The sequence below is a fragment of the Primulina tabacum genome, chromosome 14 (assembly GCF_025594145.1).
Source record: "Primulina tabacum isolate GXHZ01 chromosome 14, ASM2559414v2, whole genome shotgun sequence".
NCBI lineage: Eukaryota > Viridiplantae > Streptophyta > Magnoliopsida > Lamiales > Gesneriaceae > Primulina > Primulina tabacum.
The window spans coordinates 33,189,736-33,213,637 of record NC_134563.1 but is presented as its reverse complement, the minus strand read 5'-3'; the positions used below and the strand labels follow the sequence as shown (position 1 = coordinate 33,213,637).

Sequence of the window (23,902 nt, the reverse complement as noted above, 5' to 3'; positions counted from 1 at the left end):
ACAATAAAATTTTGTGAATACGTAAGGTAAACAGGTCAAGGAATAGGCAAATAAATTTCTTTTTAACCTATTTTCTATGAGTAAATTTTCTCAGTAAGTAGATCTCTTGTGAGACGGTCTCACGAATCTTTATCTGTGAGACGAGTCAATCCTACCGATATTCACAATAAAAAGTAATATTATTACCATAAAAAGTAATATTTTTGCATGAAACACCAAAATAAGAGATCCGTCTCACAAAATACGACTCATGAAAATCGTCCACAGCAAATTTTTACCTTTCTTCTGTTATATCATTAAAACCTAGTAGGAGCGATTAAATGTTGCGATTAAGTGTAAAATGACATTATCTTATATAAAAGTGGGCCCCTCCCACATGGCATATTTGTCCACATTATTGTTGGAACGTGAAGGCACGATGTCAGCATTGATTCACCATTTATCATCGGGCTTTTCACTCAACCATTGGTATCACCTGAGTCGAGTTTGAATTATTTTTTTATTTGAAATAGTTTTTGAAGTTAAGTTGAAAATTTAAATTTAACAAAAAAATCATAAATTATCTAATATAAAGAATGGTTTAACCACACTGCTAGAAATTTGAATTGACTATTTATATGATATACTAGGTTTGGATTCTCTATTGTGTTGAAAATAAATCACTTGTTAAGTACTTTTTACACGAGATGATCACAGTTATCATCTTGTGGACATTACACCATATGAAATAAATTTAAAAAGTTGTTAGATTAAATGAGATGATCACGTGATCATCTCGTGTAAAAAGTACACATCATGATGCTGTGTTTTCAATTCATTAGAAGATTTAAAAAAGTTGTTAGATTGAATGAGATTTGAGATCTATTGTCAAATAGATTTTCACGAAAAAAAAAATTTAAATTTGTTATAATGATTTGAAATTCTTAACTTCAAATCCATCAATCCAAATATAACACAAAATTATGTACACATAATTTGGAACATGTAGAAATTATCAGTATGATTGGAAGAGAACCGTGATTTGATGACTCGTGGAGCTTTCGTTCTAGCGTTATTTATTGACATCTCAGCAGAAAATACCAAGATTTAGGTCAATTAGCTTATAATTTCTTTTTTTTAAAAAAAAAAAAACTAAACAATTGGCAGGTTAATTAATAGAAGCAGTCTCACATTTCTTATGCTTGGGTAGTCGAAAATTTCGTTGTCTGCCATTTATGATTTAATTAAAATTAATTTCTACCTCGAATAAATGTTACCAATACATTATTATTTATTTCTATATATTATATTATTTTTAAACTTGATTTTGGAGACTTGACTATTAATCTATATGAGTAGGTCTCTTGTAAGACGGTCTCACGAATCTTTATCTGTGAGATAGACCAACCCTACCGATATTCACAATAAAAAGTAATACTCTTAGCATAAAAAGTAATATTTTTTCATCGATGACCCAAATAAGAGATATGTTTCACAAAATACGACCCGTGATACCGTCTCACATAAGTTTTTGCCAATCTATATATGGTCGGGTATAACAGGTACCTATCAAGAGGTATATTCAACTGCTCGCTGCTTCTACCTTCTCAGTTTGAGCTTGTTATAAATGACTCGATCAGTGTGATTTACAGAATACTGTATTTATCGTTTGAGTTTATCTAGAATGCATCTAAAAAAAACATGCGAGTTTCTGTGGTTAAAAAAATATATTCTAAGGGTGGGTAGAGTGTATGAGCCCGCAAATTCTTTGTTAGCCCGCCCAATCGTTTTATCGAAGATATACTCTAATAAAAAGCCCACATTAAGGGGGTAGTTGAAGCAAAATGAAGTCAGAACTATTCTTGCGTAGAATCTGGTTCGAAACCGGACCGGTCCGATCTATCAAGAATTTCGACTGGACCGGTTCCAAATCCTCTCGTTTATAAATTTCATGTCACAAACGAATCTCTTATTTTCCCACCTCGTAAAGAATAAAAATGGGTGCCATGGAATGAATTAAATTTGATTAATTGAAGTGAGAACCAGTGCTTGGTGTGGCTTTATTTTAACTCGACCATTTTTTTAATTAACTAATCGAAGATATTTATATAACTATAAAATATAAATAAATATTTTAGACATACGAATCATCTGTTCGTTATCGCATCGCTATAAAAATATTAACACTTCCATGAAATTTTTTTAATTGATTCTTTTGGTGAAGTTTAAGTATAGTAATATTAATCCATTAATTATTACCGTCGGTAGGGACTGATAAGGGCGCAAATGAGCCAACTTGATTTAAATTTGTGAGATCGAGCTCAAACCAAGCTCAATCGGCTATTAAATTTCAAGTTTGAGCTCGATCAGAGTTTTACATTAGTTGAATTTGGGAGATCGAGCTCTAATTGAGCTCGAATTTGATCAAACTCTAAAGAAGAACCATTATAGCTTCAAGCTTGAGAGGTATGGTGGACGAACATTAGAGCATTTATTGGGCTAAGGTTCCAATCATGTTTTGAGGTCCTGGATTTTTCACCAACTGGTTGAAGCTTTAATGGCCAAGATTATTATAAACTACTTTGATGTTAAAACTACTAGTATTTAACACATGCGAGATACGAGATGATATTTTTAAAAATTAATGAAATATGAATAGATATTTAAATTGAAAAAAATAATATAATTATAAAAAATAAAAATAAAAACTATTTTTCGTTAATTTTAAAAAATTTCTTAAATACAACACATGTCGACTAATTTTTTTTGCTAATTATCACTATCATATATCAAAATTTTAGATTGTGTTAGCCTAAGACAATGACATGATGTTTATCATGTTTAGTGTATTGATGTCGACCACAAACCTTAATACATAATTAATTCTTTAATTTTCGAGAAGTTATATATTATTATTTTTTAACATGTGATAAAAAAATATTTTTAAATCACATTCTATAAAATTAATGAGAAATACTTTTTAAAAAATTCAGTAATTTCGTTTAAATCAACATTTACAAACAATTTTGTGACACATGTTTGACATATTTGAATGATAACAATAACCATTGGCCAAAACTTGGGTGAGATTGTCTTACGTGTCATATTTCGTGAGACGGATATCTTATTTAGGTCATCCATGAAAAAGTATTACTTTTTATGCTAAGAATATTATTTTTTATCGTGAATATCGGTAGGGTTGACCTGTCTCACAGATAAAGATTCGTGAGACCGTCTCACAAGAGACCTACTCATAATTGTTTCATCAATATCTTTATCCAAATGAATTGTGATTTTATCTACAAAATATCTTCATAATATACACAACCTATTATTCCGAAAGAAAAATGAAACATGTGATCATAAGTAAATTATGTATAAATCAGAAAAGTTATTTTATTAATATTTACTATATGTATTCCAAAACAATGTCAATAAGTTTTATAAGATACGTACTTTCTTTAGAATTGGTTTAATCATTTCTATTATATGACATTTTGTACTATCATGTATCCGTGAACTTTGTAATATAGAAGAAAATTATCACAATAGTAATACGTAATAATTAAAATTTGGTACAAATAGAAGAATAATATTTTTACTTCTCGATCATGAAAGACAGATTTCAAACTTAATATCTCGTTGTTTCCATACGTAAGCAGTTCATAACAACGAACAAATCTAAATTTAAATGAACATGATATCATGGGATTGAGATGATTGCTGTTGAAAGAGCTCAAGAACCCTAGCTAATCTCTTTCAAATAAACGTGTATATGTTTCTAAAGCATTTACCTAAATTTCCTATTTTTGTAAAATAGGAAATATATTTCAACATAAAGTACTTGAAGGAATTAAACCTCATCTTATAAAGAGTAAACATTGTATAAAAGCAAAAAATTGTATGAAACGGTCTCACGGGTCATATTTTGTGAGACAGATATCTTATCTGAGTCATCAATGAAAAAGTATTATTTTTTATGCTAATAGTATTACTTTTTATTGTGAATATCAGTAGGGTTGGCCCGTCTCACTGATAAAGATTCGTAAGACAAATCTTCTACTTAACTCAATTCATGAAAAATATATCAAAAGTTTTATTTTTCATGATATATGTGAATTATGTTGATCCGTCTTACGAATATAAATTTATGAGATCATTTCACAAAAAACTTATGAAATCATTTCACAAAAACTCTATTCATAAATTTATATGTGATTTACAATCTATAAATTATATATAAATTCTATTCAAATTAAAATCTCTAATTAGGTGCTCGATAAGGTTGCTTTTATAATGTTACGGTGAAATGCGATTTTAACCAAATTGAATAAGTACTGTAATAAATTATAATACAAAACATAAAATGTTGTCAAGGGTTAATTGAGCAAAAAATGAGTTGGGTGTGGCAAAATATATTTAATTTATTTACAAAAAAATTAAACATGTCACCTTTTAACATTGGTACAAGATGGAAAAAATGAATTTTCCGCTTGAAAATTAAAAGTTTATAAACTAATTAAGGCATTACATGTAATATAATATTATAAAATCATAGGATAAGTTGTTTTAAAATTTAATTATGATTTATATTTTATCATCATTAAAATATAATCAAATTGATCAAGAAAAAAAGATAAACCCAGTTTTGTAATTATTGGGTGAGAACGGTCTATCTGTAATTTCGGCCCTCAGGAAATATGACCGTTTTTCTGTGGCCCTTTAATATATTCGTAGAAGGCCAGAGTGCCAGAATTCATTCAAGCCGTTGAAAATTGAGAAGAAAGGAGTGAAGAAATTACATTTAGTCTAATCCTCTGAAAAAGTGAGAAATTTGTCGAATCAATTGGAAAATTCTGTGGAACGCGAAAGGAATTTCTGAAAATCCGAGAATTTACCGTGAGTTTTCTGTGGAACGCGAACATTTATCCAGTTAATATTTATATTTTAAATTGATGCTGAATTTATTATTATTATCGTTTGTTTATCCTTAGCATTCGAATTATGTTAAGCCTTCCAATTTGAGTGTTCGTTTCTTCTTCAACTTTTCATTTGGAAGAATTATTGCCAATAATGGAAGTTTGATTCAGTACATTGGGATAACTTTTGGAGCAGTTGATAATCAATAATCTGAACCCATGTTTTTTAATTTGTTGGTTCATTGATTATTGTGCCCCTAAATTTTAGGGTTTTTGTTGGGTTGTGTTTTTCTGGTTTCATGTTCTGTGCATAAGCTATTTAAGAGTCCTGTGTGCTTGGGTCTCATTATTGTTGTTTTTTTTTTTTAATATGAGTGTTTTCAAAGTGATCTTGATCATACATGGGAGGTAATGGCACTTCTTCAAAGGGCAAAAAGAATTTGGAGGATGTTGCTTTTTATGAATTATTGATATTGGAGTAACGAAATGGGTCATACATTTCATGTGTTTTCCGTATATCATGAATACAGCAGTTAATAAGTTCAAGATAACTTAACAATACAGTAAGTATATATTGTATTTAATTTAAGCAATCACAGTATTGTACACAGATGAACTATAGATATAAAAAAGATACGCAATAGTTATTGCTAATTATAGAGGGGAAGAGGAATTATTGCAGCAAATTTGTGGGTTGTTCCCATTTAACAACTTTTGCTTTCCATTCGACGTATATAACTTATATGAATTTTGATGAAGTTAATGCAATACAGTATTCAAGCGGATGGCATCATCAAAATTCAAATAGCTTATGATGTAAATTTCTCAATTATTGACAAACTGTACTGCCCTGGTGAGGAGTTTACAGAATCTTCGATAAAAAAAAAGCTTCTTTAAATTCTCTTTTCTGATTGTGTTGGCTGCCTTCATAAGTTATTAAACTGTGAATCAACGTTTTTACTATGCTTTTGATAGATAGGGTTAAGTGTGGAAATGTATTTTAGTTCTCAATCGTACCGTCACATATTTAAAAACATTCACATTCATTTATCTCTCCCATGGAAGTAGAAATAGAATCTATGTAATAAATTCCTCAGACAATGTTACTGGTGTTTTCTGTGCAGAACCATTCTCATAGCTTGATTGTTGCATGACAGTATATTAGTCTGCCTGCTCTGAGAATTTTCAGATCGCGGTAACAAAAACCTATGGCAACCCCTGCTCATTTCCTGATGCAAGATCAAAATATAAATATTCTCCACAATGGTAAAGTTACTCATATCCCTGCATAAATTGTTATCATAATACACTGTTGATCGGCGCGGAGAAAAAATGCATTGATTTTCTCTTGGAGACTCTAGGTGGAAAGACTGATGTAACCAAGGCAGATAAGAAAGGAAGGATCGGTGGTCGGAAAGCTCTGAATGACATATCAAATTCAAGAAAACCATCTGTATTTCAGTCAAACAGGACAGACAATTTTATAAATGCCGTTTCCAATGGGAAAGATCTATGTGCTTCGTCTACTGCTACCACCGAAAAACGGGGAAAGGCAACCGAGAAAGGAAAAGATTGTGGCAGGAAAGCACTTGGCGACATTACAAACTCAGTTAAGAGACCTTTACAATATGTGCCAAAGACAGGTGGGAAGTTAAGCGCTGTTGCAGAGGAAAAAGTGCCCATCTCTATAGAAGAAGAGAGATTTCTGCACAATCATCGAGAATGCATCAAAGCACAAACAAAAATAATGGGCTTGGACTTTTTTATGAAGTCAGTTGGACTTGATAATGGTATTGCCAATCAACTTCAAGAATCAATATTTATTTTTCATATTTGTACTATGCCCAGTAACTGAATCCTCATTTCTTGGTATTCTCAGATTTTCCTGTGAAGCCGTCTGCTATGGTAAAGTCATCACTAAAGGAGGTCGGTTCCGTCTCATTCTGTTATTCATTTACAATGTTTTGACTTTGAAATTTTAGATATTATTATTCAATTATAATTCAGCCCGAGGAACTGGTTAAGGATTTGATCATGGAAGAGATGACCGAGCAGCCCTATGGCGACGACGAAATTCTGAAAATTCTGTAATACAGGGATTTCTGGCAACTTTTCACCTGCTTGTCGATCACCAGAGTCACCAAAGCTGCCATACATGAAGTGGGGGGAGGAAAATTTTTCTGATCTCATGGTAATCGAGACACCTAAGGCTGATGCATCCTTGATGGTAATTTGAACTGTGGCTTGTGTGCCAACATTATCTGATGAGAGGACTGGTTAGGTTTTTGGTCAATTAATTGTGACCACATTGCAGATTGGCTTTACAATTTGTATGACCGATGTGTATTGAGACAGCAGAAGCTGATTGTTTTCTGCTAACTCAGTTGTCGCTAATGTGATTCCAATTTCTGTTCGATAACCAATTTTAAGAACGGCTATTTGGTGCAGCCATTGCATGAATACTTGTGGACGTTTTCTTCCTTGTGATAGTTTTGGATGTTGAAATGATGTCGAATCGTCGTATGAAATGAAGTTTAGAACTTGATAAAATTTTACTACACGAATATATTCAAAGAAATACATAATAACCTGATAAGATTTCAAAGAAATACATAATAACCTGATAAGATTTCATGATACTACTGCTAAGGTGAGATTTTCACGCAGCTTCACTTTGACCAGTTGAAGCTAAAAGATTCATAACAGGTTCTTTGGCTGAACTAGATGAACAGATTGCAGCTGCATCTTGCCTCATCTTCTTTGGACCACTAACCAGAACTCCGACGTCGAATTCATCAAACTCCAACAGTATTTCTGCCTCAGAAAAATTGCATACATTTAGTTAAATTAACATTGCATATTCAGAGGTAGACACATGAAATTTCATGCATGGAAGGGTGATTTAATTTGTGAAGCAGAAAAAACTTATATTTGGAGATTTTTTTCCAGACAAATCGCACTCTTGCTTCCTGTTTTTTACTTTGTTAACTAGTTTCGTAATTATTTCTGGGAAAAAGCAGGCTCTTATTTTTAAATTCAGGTCTTTGGCCTAAATGTATTGTTGTGAATTTCTCCAAAGGTTGTTCGTGTGGAAGGCTTTCTAATTCTCTGTCGACGTTGTAAGGCCTAGATTCTGGTGCTGGAGATGTTACTGATGTTGGGGAGTCAGCACTTTGAATCTGCCCCACGTACACATATAGCGTTCTGTTTCTTATTCCAAAGAAACACTAAAGTTGCAGCAATCACAAGAGACACACACAAGAACAACATATTGAGCATTGATCTTGCTGTGTATGAATATATCTGATCGGTGTTATGGTCAATTGGGTAGATGTAGTAACGAGTCAGAAGACCGGTCAGAATGAGAAAAATGAGAAATGAGGATGAAATTATAGCTCCAAGCCAAATCCAACTGTTCGAGCCTAAAATGGAAGAAACTGGTCTGTCAAGAGCATTTGTCCTGAAAGAGATGGTTTGAGGTTGCTTATGGTTGTCCATTGTGGGCCTTTTCTCTCTCGTCACGTTTGCTTGAATTTGTAACTTTAAGGTGACAATATTGCAAAAAGTCCCGGAATCTGGAAGGAGAAGCTCTAGCACTGCAAGATCTTCTGATTTCTTGAAAGCTGATAAAAGGAGAATTCTTGGAATGTTTATTTCCGATGAGCTGAAAAGGAAAATGAGTTCTCAAACGATGGAAATAAAAGGGGTGATTCCACTTCCTCCACTCACCATCACTTGCATGTCGTGCCTACATATGTATTGCGTTAGTCCGTATGATAAATTTCCGACCAAAAAACATGTGTATATTAAAATTGTGTGAGGATTAATTCGGCCCTTGGGAAACACCCCCGATGGCTTGTCTAATAGCTACAAGTGGACCACATTATTTTTTATGTGAGAGGTTAAAAAAAACATGTAGCACTTTTATAATTGTTGGATGAATAATTTGGGTAGTATCGTATGATAAAGGGGGAATAAATAAAATACAACTAATAATGGCCACACTATGTACCATGTCCAAATATGATACCGGATTGAAAATTTGGAATCGGTTGAAAAGAATAAAAATGAACATGTCAGAAAAATTCTACCAAAACATGACGTTTTCTTTTTGTAAATTTAGAAACAAAATTTACTATTCAGATAGTGTTTGGTTAAACTTATTTAACACATCTTATAATCTATTATATCTTATAAATGGTTTTAGGAGTTTATAAGTTGTGCTATCTTAATTTCAAAATAAGTTGTTACAGTGTTTTATTATTTTAAACAACTTACAGATGTTAATGTGTTTAATATTATAAATAATATATAGATTTGCCAAATGAGTTTGAATATAGTTCTAATGGCCTAAAAAAAATCTGAAAATAGAATTATTTAAAAATTTCGAAGTCATGGTTCGAAAATAATCTAAACAATTAATTTAGTGCACTTAGATATAACTATAAAAACTAAATAAACCAAAGGTATATAAATATATTTTCCTAAAAAGGTCAAGCTATATAAATATTTAATTGACGCTAAAACTGAAAACACATGATCAAAGAAAAGGGGATTGAGAGTTTTGGAAAATTTCAATTTAAGATATATTTTAATATTTAAATTTACATGTATTTTATAAAACGAAATTTAAAAATCTGCCATAATTTCAAAATTGATCTTCTTTGGAGGAGATACGCCTAGAAGTCTGTCTTCTTACCACACGTTCCTGCAAGAAACACATATGATACTGATCTAAATGTTTCGTGTTACCACCAAATTTACACCCTTATCATATGTAGGCGATAAATTAAATATTACATTTTTCGAAATTTCAAATATGATACTTAAAATTTTGTTGACATAATTAGAGGTCCTTAGTTCCAAATTAAGGATATATCATACTAAAATTAATATGCGAGAGTTTTATAAAAATATATATTATTAATTAATGTTAAACCCCGATATTAAAAACCACATACTAACCAACTTTTGATATATTAATGAAACATTTTAATAATTCCAAAATTGTCATTTAACAACTCAATTTCATATTTTAGAAATCATTTCAAATTTTAAAAATTGAATACTTTAATTTTAAAATTAAAAATATATGTTTCATTTTTATTAATCACATGCATCGCATGTCACAACTCGTTACATCCGATGAATGAAGCATACTTACATCACTGAGCAACAAGTCACGAGGCTCTAACATATGGATAATCTCTCCCATTTTAGGCCTATTTTCGACTTCAAAATCCACGCATCGAAGAGCAATGAGAAGAATTCGTTTGAGCTCTTTCATTGGTGGGGGTTCAGGCAACATAGGATCGAGTACGAGATTGTATTTTTGGTCTGACACCATGGATTTTACCCAATCCACCAAATATTCCTGCGAGAACTCAAGTTGTTAAATTCAAGAAATTTGATTTTCCCTTATAAAATCAGGATGATGTTAACCTCTATATCCCCTAAAGTCGAATACGTCGAAGTCTTCCCGGATACAATCTCCATTACAAGAACTCCAAAGCTGTAAACATCGCTCTTCGTGCTCACTAACCATGTGTTCGTTAGCTCCGGTGCAAAATACCTACATAACCAACATAATACTTAATATTTGTTATTGTGCTTGGATCGATGAATTTCGAATTTTTGGACTTCTTAGATCATTTTTTTCAACTTAAGCAATTTCAATAAAAAAATGTCGTAGATTTCAAATGGGGTTTTTTGAACTCATATCTTTTTTGTATTTAATGTATTTGATACTTAACTCACTTGTATGTTATCATTTTTGTACTTGATGAGAGAGAGATATGTCAAATATTAAATACAGTGAAACTGAATGCAAAAATTTCAATTTTAAATACCCAAGATATGTGTCATTTAAAATTCATTTTTTAAATATTAAATACTGAGAATTTTAATGCATAAAAGATTCTTGAAACTCAAAGGGTAGAAAAAGTATATTTACCCAGTCATTCCCATGGGAGAAGTCGTGACATGATTCCACTCGGGTCCTAAAAGCTTGGTGATCCCATAATCAGAAATCTTGGGATTCCATTGTTTATCAACCAATATATTGGTTGATTTCAAACTTTGATGAATTACCGCTGGCTCTATGTCTTCGTGAAGGTAAGCCAAACTGTGCAGAAATCAAACATATCTTGCAATTTTTATACCACACATATAGTTAACCACACATGCATACACATATACATACTATAACACACAAATTTTTATAGTTTTCAAAACAGAACTACAAATCATTTACCAGAGGAAAATGAAAATCATATAACAGATATGAATAGTATGTCGAAACTAAAAATTTCAATTAAGATGATGATACAAAACTAAAAACTTAGGGTTTGGCGACGTCGATCTCGTCCGGCCACTCTTGACTCGCCTAGTAGATCAAGGAGATAAAAAAATGCAATAACAAATTAAAGAACTTTATATTCGGTAAAGATTCACAAACCCTTTTGCGATTCCTATGATAATCCTCACTCGGATATTCCAACTTAGAGGGCTCACTTGGCCTATCGATCTGTGAAGCCACTGGTCAAGATTCCCATTGTCTACATACTCGCACACAAGTAACCTGAACGAACAATATTAATCATTAACAAATAAATTACGTGATTATATGCAATAAAGATTCAAAATTTTAGTTACAGTCGGGACATGAAATTAATCATACATAACCCACATTACAAGCTAGCTAGACTTGGTCGTATGATCCATGGATGGGCACTTACTTGACATGAATCTGTTTTTTTTCCAGCGAAATCATATAATTTCATTGAAAGTTAAACAATTTTTTTAGAAGATATATAGAAATCGCATCAGGATACACTAAGTTGTATTCTGAGTTTTTGATATCAAAAACTCGTGAAAAAGGGAAGGATGCGTACCGATATGTTCCTTCTGCACAATATCCCATCAACCTCGCCAAATTCTTGTGCTTAATCAATAGCATTGCCTCCGCCTCTCTAACAAATCCGTTCACTCTACTCCTGTCAATTTATTAGCCAACAAATCACTGGATACTCGAAGGGTTAACCAATCAATTCCATGCATAAAAACTTGAAATTTTTTTTTAAAAAAAATATCACGCGTGAAATTGTAATTTTTTTTGCTTGTGTCAGCTGTTATCTTCTTTTTCGGCTGTTCTTAACCATACCTGCTATTATATAGTCTTTTAACAACAACTTGAATATTATCGATGGATAAACCGCGAAAAACGATCCCATGATCGCCACTCCCGATCACATTCTCGTCGACCAGTCCACCAGTAGCTTCTTCAATCTCACTCAAAGTCCAACGGTTCACGGATCCGGTATCCAACACCACATGTTTCAAGTCCTCCACATCACTAGTACCAGCTATACTTTTCCCATTAATCCCAGGCCATTGATGATCATCATAATACATCACTTGTTTTTCTGGTTCCTCCATGTTCGCCTCAACATCCCATCTCTTCACGGACAACAGCCTTTTATCCATGAAACTTGGATTGATCGGCAATCTCTGGCTTGAAGCTTTCGTGCTGTTTTCCCTGCGTTTCTGGAATACAAGAACGAAGGTGAGGATTAAAAGCAGGATTGCTAGAACGCCGATTACGATAACAACCCATAATTTCATTCCCAAGACTGATATTGGTTCTGAAAGCTGGTGGCCAATGGAGGATGCATCGAACGCCATTATGATTTTTTTAAAAGTTTTTGGTGTTGTTTGTTTAGATTGGAAGAGGGATTAATATATATATGTATTGTTCTTGATCAAGATATTGATCTCTGCATTTCCAATTTTTGATAAGCATCACCAGCGAATCATGGATTTTTCTTCTTTTTCCTTTTTTTAAATAAAAAAATCAATTCTGATAATTTAAATATTATGACGTTATACAAAGTTTAATAATCTTTGTAGAGATAATTATAGAACACTCAAATAATTATTTCGATATTTCTTCAAAAAAAAAAAATTTATTTGAATATACAAATACATGTAATTCATTATTAAGAATAATTCTTAATAAAAAATGTGTTGAATTAATTTTTGTGTAAAAAAATTTAGAGATTAAGTTAAATTTTAAACTTTGTTGATTACGTTTTTTTATAAGAATATTTGAAAATTTATGATGAGATATAATAATATTTGAATGAGAGATGAAACTTGATAAGATTTGGATAAGATTGAGATATTTTTATATCATGATATATTTACAATGATAGAGTTGTTTTTACAATATCTAAAATTACATAAAATTAAAGGTATATTTGATATCAAATAAAAAGAGAGATCATTATATCAAAATTAAGTTTACACAAGGGGTTCATGTTTAATAATATAAAATATAACATAAAAATATAGACAGTGATGCGATTTTTTTTTAAACATGAATGTGCATTTGGTTTAAATAGTCATAGCTTAATACCATAAAGTTTTAAATATACACGTAGGGGTGGGAAAAAATACCGAAATACCGAAATACCGAAAAACCGTACCGAAAAAAATACCGAACTTACCGAAAAAATCGGTATACCGAACATTTCGGTACGGTATCATACCGTACCGAAATTTTTGGTATCGATATCGGTATGAAATATTTTTTTTCGGTATTTCGGTATATACCGAAATACCGAAAATAATTTTTTATTATTATTATTTTTTTAAATTTAAGTTCGGTATACCGACAAAATTTTCGGTGTCGGTACGGTACCGGTATGAAATTTTTCCATACCGAATGTGCGGTATACCGAATTTTCGGTATCGGTATCGGTATGGAAAAATTTATACCGATATTTTTGGTACGGTATACCGTACCGTACCCACCCCTATATACACGTGCATTACATGCCAATCCATAATAGTTAGAGTAGGTCTCTTGTGAAACGATCCGTGAGACGGGTCAACCCTACCGATATTCACAATAAAAAGAAATATTCTTAGCAAAAAAAATAATATTTTTTCATGGATGACCCAAATTAGAGATCTGTCTCATAAAATACGACCCGTGAAATCGTATCACACAAATTTTTGTCTGATATTTATTAGTTACAATTATGTCTCCATGCAACTCCAATTGAAATTCAACTCTAATTAGTTCCCAAATTCAATTTCAAGTTTACAATTTCGATTTTGATCAAGCGTAACCATTATTGTGTCTAATTTCGTGAGGGCAAAAACTTGTGTAAGACGGTCTTACGGTTCGTATTTTGTTAGACAAATCTCTTATTTATCCATGAAAAAATATTATTTTTTCTGCTAAGAGAATTAATTTTTTATTGTGAATATCGATAGGTTTGACCCGTCTCACAGATAAAGATTCGTGAAACCGTCTCACAAGAGACTTACTTTCTCGTGAGTGTCACGCCATACTTTGATGCCATGCTCAAATACTAATCAAATGGAAAAAATAACCCAATCACTTTTACTTCTAACGAGTAAAAGAAAAAAGAAAAAAGAAAAATCATCATCTCTAAAGGCTCATCTAAAACGTAAACAAACAAAATGACGTGAGACCTTCCCACAAATTATTTTTGGGAAATAGGTCGGATTCATATACACAAAAAAAAATATATGAGACCGTCTCACGTGTTATTTTTTGTCACAATACTTATAATTATAAAAATATTTATTTAAATTAAATGATAAATATGTTCATGATTGAGAGACTGCCAAAAGCTATCCAAGTGTCGAGGCTCCAAAAGTAATCAAATTCGTCAATATGGCAACCAAATCGGCGGATCACACCATTACGTACGTGGACAATTAAAAAAGTAGGAGTGAGAAAGAAGTTATTTAAAAAACGAGGACTCTGACTTTTTTTTTAAGAAACAAGGAGTTGACTCCTGATTATTATATTAGCCGTAATTAAAATTTTAACTTAATCAATTAATTGTCTTCTTCTCTTTCTTCTCGGTCGACACACATATTTCCCAATTAAAATTTACGAGCTATCTATCCTTCCACCCAGAAAAATTGGTCGACCAAAATTAAATTGGTCGACCAAGAAGACTTTTCTTGGTCGACCAAGAAAAAATTTCTTCTTGGTAGACCAAAAGACCAACACCTTGGTCGACCAATAAGAAATTGGCGTTGGTCGACCAAGAAGAAAATTTCTTCTTGGTAGATCCAAATGATGGTCTTCTTCTTGGTAGACCAAAGGACCAAAATGTTAGTCCACCAAGAAAAATTTCTTCTTAGTCGACCAACAAAATTTTGGATCGACCCAAAAGATTGAAATTTTGGGTATACTCAAAAGGCTGGAACTTTGGGTCGACCCAAGCTGGTACATAAATGCTACTTTGGCGACCCAAGTTAAATATGTGTTTCATATGTTAAATCATGTAATATTATGTAATGAAATTGTGATTCATATGTTAAAATATGCAATATAGTTGTGAAATTATGATCCATATGTTAAAACATGTAATTGTGATTTTTATGTCAAAACATGTAATTCAATTGAAATTGTGATAACATATAATTGTGATTTTTATGTTAAAACATGTAATTCAATTGAAATTGTGATTCATATGTTAAAATAGTAACATAGTTGTGAAATTGAGATTTATATGTCAAAACATGTAACATAATAAGTTAAAACATATTATATTATATAACATACTATACTTATGATTATGTAATTGTGATTTATATATTCAAACATGTAACATAATTGTGAAATTGTGATTCGTATGTTAAAACATGTAACATACTTGTGAAATTGTGATTCATATGTTAAAACATGCAACAAAGTTATGAAATTGTGATTCATATGTTAAAACATATAACATAATTGTGAAATTTGTGAAATTGTGATTCATATGTTAAAACATGGAACATAGTTGTGAAATTGTGATTCATATGTTAAAACATATAACATAATTGTGAAATTTGTGAAATTATGATTCATATGTTATAACATGTAACATAGTTGTGAAATTCTGATTCATATGTTAAAACATGTAACATAGTCGTGAAATTCTGATTCATATGGTAAAACACTGATTCATATGTTAAAACATGTAACATAGTCGTGAAATTGTGATTCATATGGTAAAATATATAACATAATTGTGAAATTGTGGCTCATATGTCAAAATATATGTAACATACTTGTGAAATTATGACTCATATGTCATAATATGTAACATTATAGAACATGATTGTGAAATTGTGTGATTCATATGTTAAAAACATGCAATATTGGTCAAAATTGTGTAATTATCCGTCAAAATTAAGTAATTGTCGGTCATATTTTTCTTTTAATTATGGATTCATGTGTTAGAAAAAAGGTCAACCCAAAAGCAACCTTGATCAACCCAAAATCAACATGGGTCGACCCAATATCAACATGGATCAACAAGGTCGACCCAGAAATCAACAGGGTCGACCCAAAAACTGACCAACAACAAAATTCCACCATCAATACTTAAATCGAAATAAAAAAGATCAATACAATGTCCAATAATTAAAATATCAATACAATGTCGAATGATTATCAAACATAATACAATGTCCAATAATTATAAAAATCAATACAATGTCCAACAATCAACAACGATCGACCTATCAACGATCGACCAAATTGATCGACCAACTTTGGTCTTTGACCAAGCTCTTGATCGACCAATTCTTCAAAGAATTGGTCGACCAAAAGACCAATGCTTTGGTCGACCAATTCTTTGAATTGGTCGACCAAAGCTGGTGGACCATCGTTTGGTTGACCGCATGGTAGACTACTGTTTTTTGATCGTTTCGACCAAAACGTGGTCGAAATTTTCTTCCTCAACCAGTCGATCGACGAACGAAAATAAACAATAAATCGAAATAAACGTTAATATTATTAGATTATATGTAATCAAATTTAATAATGTATTTACACTTAAAACACGTGGACATTTGAATAAATTAACTTATGAATCTTTTTTAAAATACTTTGTAACTCCCTTTTCCCTGAATTTTCCCGTAGTACGCCAAGATTCTCTAAATCACTCTCTTCCACACAATTTCAGGTATTTTATCATCATTTTCTTCGTAATCTCTGCTGCTTTCATTGTTTCTAGTCGTGTTACCTTCTCTTGCAAGGCTTTCTTTATTCTTGGGCTGTCTTGTGTCTGGGGTTGACGGTCCGCTGAACCCCTTTGCCCCGCCGTGCATCCTCTCCTTGTTCTTGGTTGTTGGAATGGCAACCCACGACGGTCATTGTGGAGACTTGGTTTGCTTTGTGTCCATGGAAACGGGTCTGTTGTGAGTGAAAGTGTGATTTGTTCAAGAATGGTCACAGTTTTCATAGCTTTTTCTCCAGCTTGTTATATGTTAATGTTTTTTGAGAGAAATGTGTCTGTGCAGTAGTTGTCATTTATGATAGGTTGAAATCTTATCCAGATAGATGAATGGTTCTGTTTTATGCTAAAAGAATTGCCCATTTATGAGTTTATTGAAATTTCGCTAAAAGATATTTTTGGCCCACACAATTCTTTATATGGTAAAAGAAGATAAATTACATTTGCAAACCGAGTCAAACCAGACACCTTCAACTTTTGGGAAACCAAATTCCATGCCTCTGGGTGATGTTTACCGTCTATCTATTTTTGCAAAGATCCAATCTCGAGGATATTGCACAGAGGGATCATCTAGCAGCATTTTACCAGATTTTCAAATTTTAAGTGTATTAAAAGTTTTCTATGAATCTATCTGTGTCATAAGTGCTGTATATCTTACTTGTTAGTTTAGCACTGTGGTGGTTCGTCTTGTCTACAAAGTCAAAACTCAGCAAGTAGTGTTGATACAGAATGGTGGCAATAGAATGTTTTGCTTAAGTTAAATAGCATCACTAATTTACAACCAAGATTTTCTCTTTTAAATTTTCGGCTTCAAAACATCACAGGAATAATCCCGAAAATTGGCAAAGCTTGCTGTAAACAGTGTAAACGCATTACATCTGGGAATTATCATCTGCCCGGATTTCTCAGCTTCTCGTATGATTTCCTCAAAACCTGATTTAAACATCAGATGAGAATCAATTATTCTTAATGGAGTTTTATCATCCTTGGCATATATAAATCAAGAAACCATGTAATGTTAACATACCTAGATTTGCTGTTAGTCGGGTAAGAATGCATATATATTTTTCACTTTAAATACTTAGGAATTAGGTTGGAAATCACAGAATATACTTACGTAGTTGGATTTACATTGTGTACTTTGTCTAAATATTATGTTATCTGACCTGATACGTGGATGGTGATCCGCACCGAGGGCGAGCAATCCCATTTGTAGAATTTGTCACTGAGTTTCCTAATGATGGATAATGACTTGGTCTGGTAACAGGTGATTGAATATATGGAGAGAGTGGCGAACGTGTGGTAGCTGTTTGATGACAGGAGAGTGGCGTCTGATGGCTAGAAGAATAGGGAGATCCAGTTGGGCTTCGCCAATTCAGGTGAGAAGGTGATTCCATTCCTGGAGACTTGGGTCCAAATTTAACTGGAGTTAATATATTAATCTTTATCCTGTAGAACACACAAAGAGGTAAATTCTTTGATTAAACAAGAGTAACGATGTGTATAAAATATTGATATTTTAAACATCAAACTATATCATTATTAAAGTGATGTGTATTTTAGGTAGTTAAATAAACACATGAAGAGATTAAAATAGTAGTATGAAGAAAAAATTTATTGGTTCAGAGCAATAGTAAATGGATTAGTCTTTTAAAAAATGAAGAAAAAAACCTGAGTAGATAAAAAATGGAGATGGTGGAGTATTTTAGGAAACAAAAGGAGACATGACAAATAAACTAAAAGTGGTTACTCTAAAGGATTCTTCTTTGGTACATAGTATAGATTAATCTTGGTACGTTTGATGAAGGAGGTTAAAGATTGAGTCTAACTTACTTGTTGTGAACATCAACATATTCATCTGTTTCGTCCAATATTGGTCCCTTAAGAAACATACAAGCACATAGAGATTTAGATATTATTGAGGAGAAAAAATAAAGCATCTACTTGGAAAATTTAATTTAGTGTGAACTTAGTTCACCTGTAGTAGTTCTTCCAGGACATCTTCCATCGTAATGATACCAAGAACTTCTTCATCTGTACTAGGGGAAGAACTTAAGTTTTCTACGCTAATTATTATGTCTAAGTTGGAGTTGATGTTCGGTTTCGACTCGTTAGATTTTGGGGGCATACTTTCTGCTACATCCTTGAGATGACTGACATTCTTTACAACAACACCCATATGGCTCTGCCCTTTCTGAAACTGGTTCAATATGTCATACAATGGTAGACTTTCATTGAATCTGTCACGCCAAAAACAAAAAGAGTTTGTTACAGTTTGACATAATATGGTGAAAGTCTTGAAGTCGGTTTAGTAAGTAAAATATTAATGAAGGGAATAAATATAAATTGTTGGAATGATGTACCTAGGTATTCTCCTTATGGTAAGATTTTTGATGTGGAAAACGTCTTCTGGCCGACATTTGATCAAATTCTTGACCTATTGTCATTTCAAGAACAATATAAAAACCAACTTAGGTTCTAACGAATCAAGATTTTCTTTCACGGTGGTCAGGAAAATTAAAACTTGCCCACCATATTTTTAAGTGAAATGCTAATAACGTGTGCCCATGGAGAAAAGCACTTTTTCTAAGGTAATAATATTTTTTTGTCGGTTCTACTTAAGACTGCTTGGTTTTGCTCACCAGAACGAGGCCAACAATGTTTGTTGGAGAAACCGAGTATACTGGTATACGACTGTGGCCTCTGCTTATGACCAGATCAATAGTATTACTGAGGACAGATATATTAGTAGAAATACAAGAATGTATACTTTGAATGGAGAAAAAGGTAGAGAGCTTGCTGCATACTTGTCAAGTTTAGCATTAAGATCAAGTGAAAAAACTCTAGACAAAGGTGTCATTGCATCTCTAGCAGTTTTCTCAGTCAAGTCCAAAGCTCCAGAAATGATGGTTGTTTCATCATGAGTTAATTCTCCTCCCTTTCCAGCCTGACATCAGAGATTCATTATATCCAAAAATGGCTATAGAAATTATGGGGTCATACATAATTTAAACATGTTGGGGAACTATGGCTCCAACAGATCCTCCACATTCACTTATGCCGCCATTAGTGAAGCAAGTCAGTGCTCGAAGCTTATTATCAGTAGTCCAATCATGTTCATATGGGGTTTTGTTGTTAGAAGTTGTTTCTGCTACCACCCCGAGTGACTGATTGTTTGGTTCGATGATTGAAACATATCTTTTGACTGCTGTGTAGTATAAAATATTTGAGTTGTAATCATCAGTATGTAGATTGGTAAATAACGAAGTATGAGCCTATATGTGTCTATGGAAATCATGTGTTCCATTATTTTATCTTCAATTTTTTATCGCAAATGTTCTCGTGAGGAAGTTCTGTAAATATGATATTTCCCATATTATTAAAATCAATTAATACAAACCTCATTTCCATGCATGTCAACCAAGGTTTTCAACTCAGCACGCCTCAGTAAAGCAGAATGTCTCTTCCCAAGCAACAAATCCAGAAGCTTGCTAATGGGGTACGATAAAGGGAAAAATATTATCACCAGCAATCTTACTAGTACTGATAATCTTGCTCCAATACTCAGACCATATCGAGAGCACACGGATTGAGGTATAATCTGCACGAAAAGAAGAATGAGACTATGAATAAACCGACTTGAGCATGGATGTGACAACAGACACAAGTACAAAATACCCCATCTGGTGTATGCGATATGTATGAATACATTATTTGTATCAATAATCTATATAAAATGAATCGTGCAATTCATTAAATTTTGAGTACCTTTAAAAACTAATCTGATATCACAACTATTATTACCAAAGTCTTGAACCCAAGACATCTCCCATTGATGGGAGTTTGGTGCCAACTAGGCTAACAAACCTGTAGCATAAAAAGTGTGCACTTTGACTTCCCTGATAACTTCAAATTACACCAGTGCAAACATAAAACGTCCTAGGCTGTGTCGAAACATGATACGTGATACAAGGAATTATTAACTCATCATTTGATACGAAGAATAAGATGTTGATTTTTTATTCATCTTTATTTAATTTAATTTAATATTTGACTAAATTCTACAAAATATTAAAATTATAAATTATTATAATATTCATACAAGGACGTGATATGATTGGAGCAATAGTGGGCTACTGCTCACTAGACAATTGCCATCTTATTTTTTTTTTTTTAAAAAAAGGCAACCATAGCTTAATTATTAATTTGGCATATATTGTGCAATAGAAGAAGGCTTTTAGCCTACCTGAAATCTAGTCATCTACAACCCGTAAAAGCCAAATTTCAAATTTAGTTTAGATTCTTTCTCTCGTGCAGCTCATTTGAATCAAGAACAAACAAAAAGACAGATACACACACATGCATATATATATATATACACATATATATATATATGTATGTTAATGTATTATTCTTATATTAAGTTCTCTTTAAATTTAGAGTAGGTTTTTTGTGAGACGGTCTCACGAATCTTTATCTGTGAGACGGGTCAACCATACAAATATTCACAATAAAAAGTAATACTCTTAGCGTAAAAAATAATATTTTTTCATGGATGACCCAAATAAGAGATCCGTCTCACAAAATACGACCCGTGAGACAGTCTCACACAAGTTTTTGTCTTAACTTTATATAATTTGGGAAACATGTTATGTTAAATTTAAGGTATACACAGACATACTATGTGTGTAAGCGTGATTATTATTAAATATTAGTTGAATGATCGTTACTCTTTCGCCGGAATAAGAAATATTGTTGAATATTTAAGGCATGCATTATGATTTGCATGAAGGGGTTGAAATTATAAGTTTTGTAATGTATCTGGATTGTGTTAATTACATAAAATAATAATGTACCTCTCCGAATGCAAGTATGAGGGTAACTGAAATCAATATGGCTCCCCAAGCAGGAAGAAGAGCATCGAGGAAAATTGGAAGGGCCTTTAATTATATTGCACGAGAAAAGAAAAAAAAAAGAATATATGTTAGTTTAAAGACTTATAAATTCAAAATCTAAATTGATTTTATATGTAATTCTGTTACCTCCATTGCCAGGGAATTGGATATAAGTAGTGTGCAAAGTAGCAAGTGCTGATTCTTCACAATTGGATAAATCTTTTCTGCAAAAATTTCAAAAGGGATGATGAAACCAAATGCAGAGTCAGTGCACATGGATGGATTCAACAAATTTTGACGAGTTAGAAAACCTATCAAGAACTCGTGTGTGTTATTTAAATATATATATAGAGTGCAAAAAATTACAATTCTTGATGTTTAACAAGGACTCACCGGCATTTTTTCTGTCCTCCGGCTGACCGGCCTTGATGAGGACTTCAAGATCGACAAGGCTAAGAGACATGAGTCCTAGAGTTAACCCGGACATGAGGCCAGCGAAAGAAACTAGGGACACACTTATTACCAAATATACCCAAAACATAGTTTCACAACATGGGACATCATTTGCTGCCATATTTTCAATGACTCTTGGCCAATGCAAGAAGTTACTCGGAGATATTCAAATGTTTGGGTTTATAAGGAATTTTAAGGTTGGTTGGGAGTGCCTTTTTTGGTTAGGGACAAATGCAAGGTTTGTGTTCTAATGGAATGATTTTTATAAATAGAAGAAAAGTGGGTCCAAAATCTTATATTTCAAATGATGATTCAATCTATAGATTTGCATATCTATGTTGTACTATACATATTGAGACTTGGAGTTGATAGATAGATCACTTATCATAGTTTATCAATTTTTAAAATTTCCAAAATTCCTCTACTATAATAACTAATCCACCTTATAATAATTCACAAGATAACAAATTACAAGAAACTATGAATAAAATAATTGATTGTTCTCTTTAAAAAATATATATAAGAAATACTCTAACCCTTGATAATTTACAAAATGATATCACACTAAAATAATCAAACTATATTACATTATAAAAAATCTTCTGAAAAATCACCTCTAAATTTTTTTATACTTCAATTGATTTAACTTGGAAAAAATTAATTAAAAGCTACTATGGAAAAAAATCTTGCAAGCATACATAGATTAGTGGTATTGGTCAATAAAAAAAATGTCAATTTGATCATGGTATATTATATATATAATATATGCATCAATTATTTTTCATACACTATCTAAAGTAAAGAAATTGATGCTTGACAGTAACAAGAAAAGCCAACATTAGTTAAAATCTTTAGTAAATTAATTATGATAAAGAACTAATGATGACATGTGAAAATCTTTAATTTAATTCAAGTTGATGAGTTTCAAATGGATATATATATAGCCACAAAATTTTCCATCAATCAATTAAGCATTATGCATTTCTAGATCACTTCATATGATCCTGTGAAAAATAATATTTTTCATTTTCAAGTTTTAATTTATATATATAGTAAAACAGAACGTTTATTGTTTTATCCAAAGTAATAGTTGATCGTAACGATGTAACTCTAATATTTTAAATCGTGCAACAGTTCGATCACCTCGTTTCGATTGCTCAATCAAAAAGAGTTAATTATTGCACTCAAATAATCTATGTCTCAATAATTTCACTCATAGCAATCAATAAAAATCGAACTGGTGATCTTGGTTTTCATACCAATTATAAGACCAATTTTACCAAAAGTTATAGTTGGTGGCAACGTTACATCTAGAATATTTTAGAGCATACAACAACTCAAACTTTATGTTTCTAACTGCTCCATCAAACATAAACAATTATTAAACTTGACATATATGTTAACTCACAGATATCTCAAGGCACCTGACATAACTGACCCAAAACCACTAAATTTTGTCCGTCTTCCATTTCTAGCAACTAATTTGTCAATTCAAATGGTACGAGTTAGAAAACAAACAAAATAACTATATTTCATGGACCAATTACAAAAGAAATTGGACGACCAATGGAGTTGTTGAGTGTCAATCACCACTTTCCGACCA

The 23,902-nt window shown here is 32.0% G+C and overlaps 3 protein-coding genes and 1 long non-coding RNA gene across 10 annotated transcripts; 2 read left to right on the top strand and 2 right to left on the bottom strand.

Moving 5' to 3' along the window:
- The first annotated feature begins 4,671 nt into the window (after nucleotides 1-4,671).
- On the top strand, nucleotides 4,672-7,365 carry LOC142524280 (uncharacterized). Of its 7 annotated transcripts, none has more exons than XM_075628184.1 (6): nucleotides 4,674-4,878; nucleotides 5,672-5,751; nucleotides 6,088-6,164; nucleotides 6,260-6,688; nucleotides 6,778-6,824; nucleotides 6,906-7,363. In XM_075628184.1, exons 3-6 carry the CDS (start codon nucleotides 6,107-6,109, stop codon nucleotides 6,987-6,989), a joined length of 618 nt encoding a protein of 205 aa, XP_075484299.1. In that variant the 5' UTR covers nucleotides 4,674-4,878; nucleotides 5,672-5,751; nucleotides 6,088-6,106; the 3' UTR covers nucleotides 6,990-7,363. The 7 variants fall into 7 exon arrangements, with proteins under 7 accessions (XP_075484301.1, XP_075484299.1, XP_075484300.1 ...); XM_075628183.1 differs by having other exon boundaries at nucleotides 4,675-4,878; nucleotides 6,056-6,164; XM_075628181.1 differs by having other exon boundaries at nucleotides 4,676-4,878; nucleotides 6,023-6,164; nucleotides 6,906-7,362.
- Nucleotides 7,366-9,454: 2,089 nt separating this feature from the next.
- On the bottom strand, nucleotides 9,455-17,092 carry LOC142524401 (putative serine/threonine-protein kinase At1g01540). Its single transcript, XM_075628375.1, has 8 exons — nucleotides 16,961-17,092; nucleotides 12,061-12,435; nucleotides 11,792-11,893; nucleotides 11,356-11,478; nucleotides 10,852-11,022; nucleotides 10,341-10,470; nucleotides 10,063-10,272; nucleotides 9,455-9,606 (listed from the first exon to the last, which is right to left on the bottom strand). Exons 2-8 carry the CDS (start codon nucleotides 12,381-12,383, stop codon nucleotides 9,547-9,549), a joined length of 1,119 nt encoding a protein of 372 aa, XP_075484490.1. The 5' UTR covers nucleotides 12,384-12,435; nucleotides 16,961-17,092; the 3' UTR covers nucleotides 9,455-9,546.
- LOC142524402 (uncharacterized) lies at nucleotides 16,838-20,614 on the top strand. Its single transcript, XR_012814877.1, has 3 exons — nucleotides 16,838-16,900; nucleotides 16,974-18,330; nucleotides 20,377-20,614. It is a non-coding gene; the product is annotated as an uncharacterized LOC142524402 (long non-coding RNA).
- On the bottom strand, nucleotides 17,684-22,610 carry LOC142524400 (DUF21 domain-containing protein At5g52790-like). Its single transcript, XM_075628374.1, has 11 exons — nucleotides 22,240-22,610; nucleotides 21,994-22,070; nucleotides 21,808-21,891; nucleotides 20,352-20,552; nucleotides 19,759-19,898; nucleotides 19,594-19,681; nucleotides 19,315-19,388; nucleotides 18,930-19,191; nucleotides 18,785-18,831; nucleotides 18,118-18,400; nucleotides 17,684-17,884 (listed from the first exon to the last, which is right to left on the bottom strand). Exons 1-11 carry the CDS (start codon nucleotides 22,418-22,420, stop codon nucleotides 17,840-17,842), a joined length of 1,482 nt encoding a protein of 493 aa, XP_075484489.1. The 5' UTR covers nucleotides 22,421-22,610; the 3' UTR covers nucleotides 17,684-17,839.
- Between the last annotated feature and the right edge of the window lie 1,292 nt (nucleotides 22,611-23,902).

What these genes read in the sequence shown, in the direction of transcription:
- LOC142524280 (XM_075628185.1), top strand. Translation starts at nt 6,107, where the DNA reads ATGGCAACCCCTGCTCATTTCCTGATGCAAGATCAAAATATAAATATT. An exon ending in TATAAATATTCTCCACAATG is followed by an intron (nt 6,165 to 6,259) that starts GTAAAGTTACTC and finishes TGGAGACTCTAG; the next exon opens with GTGGAAAGACTGATGTAACC. An exon ending in GTCAGTTGGACTTGATAATG is followed by an intron (nt 6,689 to 6,777) that starts GTATTGCCAATC and finishes TGGTATTCTCAG; the next exon opens with ATTTTCCTGTGAAGCCGTCT.
- LOC142524401 (XM_075628375.1), bottom strand. Translation starts at nt 12,383, where the DNA reads ATGGATAAAAGGCTGTTGTCCGTGAAGAGATGGGATGTTGAGGCGAAC. An exon ending in TGTGCAGAAGGAACATATCG is followed by an intron (nt 11,479 to 11,791) that starts GTACGCATCCTT and finishes TTGTTCGTTCAG; the next exon opens with GTTACTTGTGTGCGAGTATG. An exon ending in CGACTTTAGGGGATATAGAG is followed by an intron (nt 10,273 to 10,340) that starts GTTAACATCATC and finishes GAGTTCTCGCAG; the next exon opens with GAATATTTGGTGGATTGGGT.
- LOC142524400 (XM_075628374.1), bottom strand. Translation starts at nt 22,420, where the DNA reads ATGGCAGCAAATGATGTCCCATGTTGTGAAACTATGTTTTGGGTATAT. An exon ending in GGAGGACAGAAAAAATGCCG is followed by an intron (nt 22,071 to 22,239) that starts GTGAGTCCTTGT and finishes AAATTTTTGCAG; the next exon opens with AAAAGATTTATCCAATTGTG. An exon ending in ACCATAAGGAGAATACCTAG is followed by an intron (nt 19,192 to 19,314) that starts GTACATCATTCC and finishes TTGGCGTGACAG; the next exon opens with ATTCAATGAAAGTCTACCAT.